Here is an 8,692-nt window from a genome sequence, read left to right on the forward strand (position 1 = left end):
GCGGCTCCCACCCCCCCCCCGGTGCCGGTGCCGGTCCCGGTGCCCCGGGCGGGGCCATGGCGGCGCGGGGGGGGCCGGGGCTGAGCGGGCTGCAGAAGGCGGCCGTGCTGCTGGGGCTGCCCGCGGGCGCCGCCGTGCTCTACATCGTGTACCGCCGGTACCGCGAGGGGAGAGGTGCGTGCGGGACCCCCCCGGGCGGCGGGAACCCCCCTCGGGGACCCCCCTTGGGAACCCCCCTCGGGGACCCCCTTTGGAGACCCCCTCCTTGGGAACCCCCCTCCTTGGGGACCCCCCTCCTTGGGGACCCCCCTTGGGACCCCTCCTGGGGACCCCCTCCTTGGAGACTCCCCCTTTGGGAACCCTCCTGGGGACCCCCCCCTTGGGACCCCCTCCTTGGGGACCCCCCCTTTGAACCCCCTCCAGGCACTCCCCTCCTTTTGGGGTCCCCCTGTTGCCCCCCCCTCTGGGGACCCCATTCCCTTTTGGTGACCCCCCCCTTCCCCCTTAGTGACTCCCTCTCCCCTTCAAGACCCCCCCCTTTTGGGCACCGCCCCCCTTTGGGGACCCCTCTCCCCCTGGGGACCCTCCTCCCCTTTGGAGACCCCCCTTGGGGCTCCCCCCTCCCCCGGTGACCCCCCCTTTGCCCCCCCCCCCCCCGGTGCCCAGAGGACCGCGCGACCTTCGTGGGTGCCGAGGAGCTGGAGGCGGAGGTGCGGGTGCCGCGCGCGGCCGTCCGGGCGCTCATCGGCCGCCAGGGAGCCACCATCAGGAAGGCGAGCACCGGGGAGGGGGCACGGGGGGGCTGGGGGGGCTTCGGAGGGCCCCCCCCCGGGGCTGACACCCCCCCCCCCGGTGCCCCCCAGCTCCGGCAGGAGACCGGGGCGCGCATCGCCCTGGAGGAGGAGGAGGAGGAGGAGGAGGAGGAAGGGGGGGGCGCGGAGCGGCTGCTGCTGATCGCGGGGTCCCCGGGCCAGGTTTGCCGGGCCCAGGCCGCCGTGCGCCGAGTCCTGGCCGACAGCGCCCCGGTGCTGGAGCAGCTCCGCGTGCCCCACACGGCCGTGGGCAGGATCATCGGTACCGCACGGCCCCGCCGCGGGGACACGCAGTGGGGCTGGGGGCTCCGCTGCTTCCCACCGGGGTGGGGGCGGCTGGGGCTGGGGGCTGTGGGACCAGGGGCTGTGGGACCAGAGGATAAGGGACCGGGGGCTATGGGACTGGAAGTTATGGGACCAGGGAATATGAGACTGGGGGCTATGGGACTGGAGCCTCCATGGGGAGCAGGAGCCATGGCCCCGGGGCTGGAGGTGGTGTCAGCCCCCAGCCCCGGGGTCCCTGCAGGCCGCGGCGGGGAGACGGTGCGGAGCATCTGCCTCAGCTCGGGGGCCAAGGTGCAGTGCGAGCGCAGGAGCGAGGCCGGCACGGCCCCGACACGGCTCATCCGCCTCTCGGGGACACGGCGCGAGGTGGCGGCCGCCAAGGTGAGCGGGGCCCGCGGGGCTGGGGTGGCCCCGGGGGTGGCACGGGCACGGCCCCCCCCCAACCGTCCCCATCCCCGTCCCCGCAGAAGCTGATCGTGGAGAAGCTGCTGGAGGACGACGCCTTTCGGAAGGAGCTGGCCCGGGCGGCGGCGGCGCGGGGCCACCGCAAGCAGCCCCTGGGCAGCCGCAGGGAAGCGGCGCTGCCGGCACCCCCCGAGCACGGGGACGGGGCCGGGGGCTGGCCCGGGGGCGTCGCTGCCCTGCTGGGTGAGGGGCCCCCCGAGGAGCCGGGGGGGCAGAGCGAGACCCCGGAGGAGCTGGCGGTGGGGGCAGAGGTGGCGGTGCCGAAATTTGAAGGTAGGAGACGGGGTGCCTCGTCCCAGGGGGGCTGCAGTGGGGGAATTGGGTGGGTGGGAGGGCTTGGGGGGAGCTGTGGGGTGCTGCGACCCCTCTGAGTGTCCCGGGGGGGCTCCGTGCCCCCCGGTCCCACTTGGGGTGCCCAGTGGGAGCCGCACGAGTGCCCCGGGAGCTCTGGGGCGCGTCCCTGGGCAGGATGTGGGGCTCAGCTCCTGCCCTCGCTCATCCTGGGCACCCCCTGGGGACCCCCCCCGGGGCTCCCCTCCCGCATCCCGCAGTGCCCAGCCCCGAATTCGGCTTCCCCGCGGCCGAGCCCCTGGAGGTTTACGTCTCGGCCGCCGAGAACCCCGAACACTTCTGGGTGCAGCTGGTGGGGGAGCGCAGCCTGCAGCTGGACCAGCTGACGGCGCAGATGTCGCGCTACTACGAGGGCAGCGGCCGCACGGTGAGACCCCGGGGGGGGTCCCAAACCCCCTGCACCCCCCCCCCCCCCAAAAACCACGCGCCCCAGCCCCGTGGGGTGCATCGCTCCCCGTCCCCGCAGGCGGAGCTGGCGGCCGTGCAGGCCGGGGACATCGTGGCCGCTCTCTACGGGGCCGACGGGGCCTGGTACCGGGCGCGGGTGCTGGGAGCGCTGCCCGGCGGCGGCTGGGACCTGTACTACGTCGATTTTGGGGACAACGGCGAGGCACAGCCCGGCGCGCTGCGAGCCCTGCGGTGAGCGGGGGGGGGGCACGGGGATGGGGCTCCCTCATTGCCCCCCCCGGAGCCCTCAGGGGGTCTCGTGGCCACCCTGCTGGGGAGGGGGCTCTGTGGGGTGTTGGGGGGTCCCAGCAGCCCCGGGAAGTGGGGCAGCCTCCAGGGGGGCTGCTTGGGGTCAGCCTGGTTTATTTTCCCCCCCCCACAGGAGCGATTTCCTGAGCCTCCCCTTCCAGGCCATCGAGTGCAGCCTGGCCGGCGTCGCGCCCGTGGGTGAGTGGGGAAGGGGCACGGCGGGGACGGGGGGAGGCCGAGGGGTCCGGGTCCGGGTCCGTGACCCGACCCCACTCCGTGGGGCCCCCCCCAAACCCCCCAAAGGCACCGAGTGGGCCGAGGCGGCGCTGGACGCGTTCGAGCAGCTGACGCACTGTGCGCGCTGGAAGCCGCTGCGGGCCAGGGTCTGCAGCTACGGCCGGCGGGGACCCCGCACGTGGCCGCGCATCTCCCTGAGCCACGAGGTCAGCCTGACCCCGACCCCGACCCCCAGACCCAAAACTCCTCATCCCAGTCCCAAACTCCTCGTCCCCAGACCCCAAACTCCCCCCGTTCTCGTCCCCCAGGACCTCGACGTCGCGGCGGAGCTGGTGCGGTTGGGCCACGCTGCGCCACGGCCACGGGAGGAGGAGGAGGAGGAGGAGGAGTGGGAGGAAGAGGAGGCAGCAGGGGATGAAGCACTGCGGTGGGGGACGGAGACCCCGGTGAGAGGACCCGCGGCAGGGTGGCTGCTGGGGGGGGTCCCGGTGTGCTCAGCCCCCCGTCAGGCAGGGCCGGGGCCGGTAACGGGGCTGTTCCCGTGCAGGAGGACGGCACCGGAGCCTCCCTGGAGAACCTCCCGGAGCCCCGGGGCAGCCCCAGCGAGGAGCCCCCCACCCCGGTGCCCCCCACCCCGTCCTGCCTCAGCCCCCCGGGTAAGCAGCGACCGGGCAGGGCTGGCCCCGGTCCCCGGTGGGGGGAGGAGAAGGGGCCGGGGTGTGCCCCGGCCGTGCTTTGGGGTGGGGGGGTCCCGGGTCCCGGGTGGGGGGTTCCGGGGTGGGGGGGCCCCTTCTGTGACCCCCCCTCTCTGCAGAAGGCGGCCCCGTGTCCGGCAGCGGCGCCGTCCCGGTGGCGGAGGGGAGCTCCCCGTGACCCCCCCGGGGGCAGGAGGCGGCCGGGCACCCTCAGGTGGGTTCCCCCCACTCCCCCCGTTACCCCCCCGCTCCCCCCGTGCGGGGCTGAGCCGGGGGGGCCTCACTCTCACCGCCCCCCCCCCCAATTTCTCCTCGCTCCCAGGGCTCAGGGCACCCCCCCCGGAGGAAGATGCGGTCCAGGGAGAATTCGGGGCTGCGGGGATCGATGCCGGCCCCCCCCAACCCCCCCCCGGGGCCGCGGGGGCTCCCCCCTGTACCCCCGGTGCTGCCCCGGGCCCGGGGGGGGGGTCCCGGCCACCGGCCCCCCCTCGGGCCCGTTGGTGGCCCCGTTCGGTTGCGTTTTGTTGTTGTCGCCCCAGCCCCGTTGTGCGGCGGGGGCAGATTCGGTTCAATAAAGTTCGGTTCCGGGCCCCGGTGCCTCCTGAGCCTCCCCCCCCGTTACCACCGGGCCCCAACCGGTGCCACCGGGGGACGGCAGCGCCGGGCTCTGCCCGTCTGGGTTCCCGGGGGGAGGGGGGGGGGGGGCAGCCGGTACCGGGCAGCCCCGGGGTGTGCGGGGCCGGGCCCTCGGGACCGGCTCCATCCCAGAGCTCTGCCCCGGGCGGCACCGGCCCCGGTCCCGGTAGCTCCGGGGTGTGACGGTGCCTCCGGTGCATCCCTCCCGGGGCTCCCCCCGCCGGGACCGGGGGGAACCGGGACGGGGCCGGGGAAGCGGCGTGGGGTGGGGGGAGGTGGGGGTGGGCGGGGTCCCGGTGGGCGGCACCGGGCGCAGGCGCTCTGCGGGCAGCCCCCGGTGGGGTCCTCGCGCCCCGCCGAGCAGCCCGGTGTGGGGGGGGGGCGGGGTCGTTCTGCGCAGGCGCGTTGCTCCCTGGGCTCAGGCGCTTGGCGGGGCAGCCCCGCGGAGGGGGCCTCGGGGGTCCTCGCGGCGCCGGCTGGGGGCGGCCATGTTGGGCCCGGTGGCGGCGGGGGGCCGCGGGCTGGCGGCCGGCAGGGCCCTGAGCCGGGCCCTGAGCCTCAGCCACGGCCGGGTGAGGGCCGGGGGGCTCCGGGAGGACCCGGGGGGGGAGCTGGGAGCGGCCCGGCCTGACCCGTCCCGCCCCGTTCCTCCCGGTTCCCCCCCCCGCAGGGCACGGTGGTTGTGGAGCGCTGGTGGCCGGTGCCGCTGAGCCGCGAGGGGCGGGCGCCGCGGCTGCACCCCCGGCGGCACCGCGTGTACCGGCTGCTGGAGGACGGCAAGCACCTGCCCAAGGCCGAGCTGGAGCTCATCCTCACGCGGGCCGTGCAGGGTACGGCGGGGGGGGAGGGGGCCGGTACCGGGGGTCGGGGGGGGCTCGGGGGGGTCCCGGTGCCGCTACCGAGAGCCGCGAACCCCCCGGTGGGGCCCGGCTGCGGCCCCGGGACCGGTTTGGGGCTCGCTCCCGGGGTGCGGCGGGGTTTGGGGCGTCCCCACGGGGGGGGGTTGGGGTCCCCTCACCGGGCTGCCCCCCCCCCTGACCCCGCCGCCGCCCCCCCCCCAGGGTTGGGGACCCGCGGTGACACCGTGCTCGTGAAGAAGTCCCTGGGGCGCAACAAGCTCCTGCCGCAGGGGCTGGCCGTGTACGCGTCCCCCGAGAACAAGAGGCTGTTCGAGGAGGAGCGGCAGGTGAGGCCCCCCCGGGAACCCCCCCCCCCCGGGAACCCCGGTAACGAGCCCCAGTCCGGGGCAGGGGGGTGCCGGAGGGGCCGCGGGAGGCTCCGGTCCCGGTCCCGGCCCCCTCCTGAGCCCCCCCCCTCCTCGGTCCCGTTCCCCCCGCAGCAGCAGCAGGAGGCCGGGACAACGGAGGTGACGCAGACACAGAGCGGAGAGAAGGTGAGGGGGGGGCGGGGGGGGGCACGGGGGGGTGCATGGAGGGGCACGGGGGGGCTCGGAGCACAGAGCCCCGGCCTCGACCGGCTCCTCCATCCCCCCGGGACGGCTCCCCCGGGAGCCACCCCACTGCCCCCTGACACCTCTGCCCCCCCCGTGCCCCCCCCCGTGCCCTTCCCCGCCGCCCCCTGCCCCCCCCCCGTGCCCCCCCCCCAGACCCTGCAGTTCCTGCGGAGCTGCCGCCTGGAGGTGGGGATGAAGAACAACGTCCGCTGGGAGCTCACCCCCGACATCGTGGCCCGGCAATTCCTGCGCAACGTGAGTGCCCCCCCCCCGCCTGCACCCCCTCCCCCCGGGGGGGCCCCCTGCTCACCCCCCCCGGTGCACACAGAGCCGTGGGGGGAGGCCCCGAGCTCCACCAGGATGGTGCCCGGGGGGGTGTGGGGATGGGCAGGGCTCTGAGGGGCTCAGACGTTAATGGGATTGTGGGGGGGGGCACGGCCCCCAGTGCTGCCCCCCCCTCACCCGCTGCCCCCCCCTCACCCCCTGCCCCCCCCCCCCCAGCTGCGTGTGGCCGTGCCCCCCCACGCGCTGCGGCTGCCACCGGAGCCCATCACCAGGTGGGGCGAGTACTGGTGCGACGTGACGGTGAGTGGGGGGGGTCCCGGTGGGGCCCCCCCACCCCAAAAAACCTCAAAACCCCCCCCAAACCTTTCCCTGCCCCCAGTGCTGGTGGTCTGGCGCTGCTTGGGTGCCCCCCCCCCAAATGGCAGCACCCGACCTCCAGCATGGGCAGGGTGTGTTGGGGGGGGAGTGCCCCCATTTTGGGGTTGGGGGGAAACGCCCTGATATTTTTTTGGGGGGGTCAATGCCCTGATTTTCTTTGGGGGGGGGGGACACCCATCCCCATGACCTAGAGGGATGAGAGCCCCTCCCTGCGTCCCCCGGGAGCTCTCCCCGTGCCCCCAGGAGCCCCCAAAGCCACACGGGGGGGTTCTGAGGGGGCTGGACCCCGGTCGCAGGGGGGGGGCTCCCCCGTCCTGACCCCCCCCGATGCCGCAGGTGAACGGGCTGGACACGGTGCGCGTGCCCATGGCGGTGACGGAGTTCCTGCGGCCACGGACGCGGCGCCGCCGGGAGCAGCGGGCCCGGCAGGAGGCTCTGCTGGCGGCCAAACGCGAGGAGCTGCTCTGAGCCCCCCCCCCCCGGCAACGGGACCCCCCCCCCCAAAAAAAAAAACCCTCGGTGTCTGCCCCCCCCTCCCCGTGGTGAATAAAGGGCTCGGCGCCGACCCCAGCGTGGTGCAGCCGGGGGGACTGGGGGGGGTTGGGGGGTGCTGGGGGGGGTTCTGGGGGTGGAACGGGCTCCGGGGGGGGGCAGCGGGGCCCCCAAATGCCCCCACACCCCCGGGGGGGGGCGTTAAAACACAGCACAGCGCGGGCGGTGACCGGGGTTTATTGCCTGTGCCCCCCCCCGCTGCCCCCATCAGCCTCCAGCTCCTGGCGGACCCTCGCGGGCAGCTCGGGGTCGGTGAAGTATTCTGGGGGGGGGCGAGGGGAGGATGTTGGGGGGGCTGCTGCCATCCCCGGGGGGGGTCACCCCCTCCTGGACCCCCCCCTCCCAGCCCGGGGGCAGCCCCGAGCCCCTGACCTGCAGCGAACTCCAGGACGTCGTGGGGCCGGTGCAGCATCACCGCCCTGGGGGGGGGGAAAAGGGGTGAGGGGGGGGGACAAAAAACGGGTGGGGGGGCACAGAAAGGGGGGGGGGGGTCACAGAAAGGGGGGGGACACAGAAAGGGGGGTCCCCACCTGAGGAAGCCGCGCAGCAGCACCCCCACGGCCGGCTGTGCCCGCAGGTAGCGCTCGCTGGACAGGCGCAGGGACGGCTGGGGGGGGGGGGGGAGGAGGTGTCAGTGTGGGGGGGGTGTGTGGGGGGTGAATGTCACCCGTGGGGCTGCCCCCACCCCCCCCGTGTCACCCGGCACCCCCCCAGTGTCACCCCCCCCCGTGTCACCCCCGGTATCCTCCTGGCACCCCCCTTGTGCCACCCCCCCGCTGTTACTCCCCCCCTGGCCCCCCCCCACCCGTGACCCTCCCCTTCCTGTGCCCCCCCCCCCGTGCCCCCCCCAGCCCCTTTCCCACCCTGTGCCCCCCCCAATTCCCTCCCCGCCACCCCTCCCGTGTCCCCCCCCCCGTGTCCCCCCAATACCCCAACCCCGTGCCCCCCGGCCCCCTCCCGGCCCCCCAATGCCCCCCCCCCACCCCGTACCCCCCCCCCGGTGCCCCCCCCACCTCCCCCCCCTCCCGTTTCGGTGCCGCCATCTCGGGCCGCTCGGCGCCGCACGTCGCCATGGCAACGGGGGGGGGGGGGCGGGGGCGTTCCGGGGTGTGGGGGGGCTGCCCGTGCGCGTGCCCGCGGGGGGGGGGGGGCGGCGGGGGCGCGCATCTCCCTGCCTGCACGGCGCCCCCCCTCCCCCCCCACCCCGCGCGTGCCCGTGGGCCCCGCGCCTCTGCTCCGGGCGTGGCCGCGTGCGCGTGCCCGCTTCCCCCCCCGCCCACGCGCGTCCCCGCCCCTCGCGTGCCCCCGCCCCAGCCCCGCCCCCCCCCACGCCCCCCCCCCCCAGCTCAGCACCGGGGACAGCTCCGGGGCCGCGCGCACCTCGCACGGCCGGGCACGCGCACACGGGCACGCGCCCCCAGCCCGGGCACGCGCCCGCCCCGCGCCCCCCCCCCCTCCCCTCGACCCCTCCCTGCCCCGGCGCTGCCCATCCCGGTGCCGGTGCCGCTCCCGGTGCCCGTTCCCGGTCCCGGTGCCGGTCCCGTCTCTGCCCCCCCCCGGGGCAGCCAAGCGGCGAGCGGGGCTCGGGCCCGTCCGCAGCCGGTACCGGGGCTGCACCGGGAGCGCGGCCGCCATGGGCCGGGCCGGGCGCTGAGCCCCCCCCCCCAGCACCCCCCTCCCACCGCCGGCACCGGCACCGCGGCGCCCCCCCCCCCCATCCCTCCCCCCCCCCCAAAAAAAAACCCTCCTCCCCCTCCCCCTCCCCCTCCCCTCCCGCCCACACCGGGGGGCTCCGGGGCGGGGCGGGCCCGGGCTGTGCCGGCAGCCGCCGGGGCCGCGGCTCGGGA

At 76.7% G+C, this 8,692-nt stretch overlaps 3 protein-coding genes across 4 annotated transcripts; 2 read left to right on the top strand and 1 right to left on the bottom strand.

The window, feature by feature from the left end:
- The first annotated feature begins 7 nt into the window (after positions 1–7).
- On the top strand, positions 8–4,131 carry TDRKH (tudor and KH domain containing). 2 transcript variants are annotated; one of them, XM_084500898.1, is made up of 13 exons: positions 8–174; positions 667–773; positions 864–1,074; positions 1,339–1,478; positions 1,565–1,835; positions 2,114–2,280; positions 2,380–2,552; positions 2,743–2,807; positions 2,913–3,052; positions 3,155–3,292; positions 3,394–3,502; positions 3,661–3,755; positions 3,864–4,005. In XM_084500898.1, exons 1-12 carry the CDS (start codon positions 57–59, stop codon positions 3,717–3,719), a joined length of 1,698 nt encoding a protein of 565 aa, XP_084357024.1. In that variant the 5' UTR covers positions 8–56; the 3' UTR covers positions 3,720–3,755; positions 3,864–4,005. The 2 variants fall into 2 exon arrangements, with proteins under 2 accessions (XP_084357024.1, XP_084357023.1); XM_084500897.1 differs by having other exon boundaries at positions 3,155–3,502; positions 3,864–4,131.
- A 462-nt stretch (positions 4,132–4,593) lies between these two features.
- Positions 4,594–6,863, top strand: MRPL9 (mitochondrial ribosomal protein L9). The gene is made up of 7 exons (XM_084500538.1): positions 4,594–4,749; positions 4,848–5,007; positions 5,239–5,363; positions 5,517–5,570; positions 5,784–5,885; positions 6,132–6,215; positions 6,630–6,863. Exons 1-7 carry the CDS (start codon positions 4,666–4,668, stop codon positions 6,759–6,761), a joined length of 741 nt encoding a protein of 246 aa, XP_084356664.1. The 5' UTR covers positions 4,594–4,665; the 3' UTR covers positions 6,762–6,863.
- Positions 6,864–7,006: 143 nt separating this feature from the next.
- Positions 7,007–7,897, bottom strand: RIIAD1 (regulatory subunit of type II PKA R-subunit domain containing 1). The gene is made up of 4 exons (XM_084500239.1): positions 7,859–7,897; positions 7,376–7,452; positions 7,218–7,264; positions 7,007–7,107 (listed from the first exon to the last, which is right to left on the bottom strand). Exons 1-4 carry the CDS (start codon positions 7,886–7,888, stop codon positions 7,022–7,024), a joined length of 240 nt encoding a protein of 79 aa, XP_084356365.1. The 5' UTR covers positions 7,889–7,897; the 3' UTR covers positions 7,007–7,021.
- Between the last annotated feature and the right edge of the window lie 795 nt (positions 7,898–8,692).

The sequence above is a fragment of the Aythya ferina genome, assembly GCF_964211825.1.
Source record: "Aythya ferina genome assembly, chromosome: 29".
Lineage (NCBI taxonomy): Eukaryota > Metazoa > Chordata > Aves > Anseriformes > Anatidae > Aythya > Aythya ferina.

Coding starts and splice junctions, on each gene's coding strand:
- TDRKH (XM_084500897.1), top strand. CDS start 57: ATGGCGGCGCGGGGGGGGCCGGGGCTGAGCGGGCTGCAGAAGGCGGCC. Junction 1,075..1,338: donor GGCCGTGGGCAGGATCATCG/GTACCGCACGGC, acceptor GGGTCCCTGCAG/GCCGCGGCGGGGAGACGGTG. Junction 1,479..1,564: donor GCGAGGTGGCGGCCGCCAAG/GTGAGCGGGGCC, acceptor CCGTCCCCGCAG/AAGCTGATCGTGGAGAAGCT.
- MRPL9 (XM_084500538.1), top strand. CDS start 4,666: ATGTTGGGCCCGGTGGCGGCGGGGGGCCGCGGGCTGGCGGCCGGCAGG. Junction 4,750..4,847: donor TGAGCCTCAGCCACGGCCGG/GTGAGGGCCGGG, acceptor CCCCCCCCGCAG/GGCACGGTGGTTGTGGAGCG. Junction 5,886..6,131: donor CCCGGCAATTCCTGCGCAAC/GTGAGTGCCCCC, acceptor CCCCCCCCCCAG/CTGCGTGTGGCCGTGCCCCC.
- RIIAD1 (XM_084500239.1), bottom strand. CDS start 7,888: ATGGCGGCACCGAAACGGGAGGGGGGGGAG. Junction 7,453..7,858: donor CGAAACGGGAGGGGGGGGAG/GTGGGGGGGGCA, acceptor CCCCCCCCCCAG/CCGTCCCTGCGCCTGTCCAG. Junction 7,265..7,375: donor CTGCTGCGCGGCTTCCTCAG/GTGGGGACCCCC, acceptor CCCCCCCCCCAG/GGCGGTGATGCTGCACCGGC.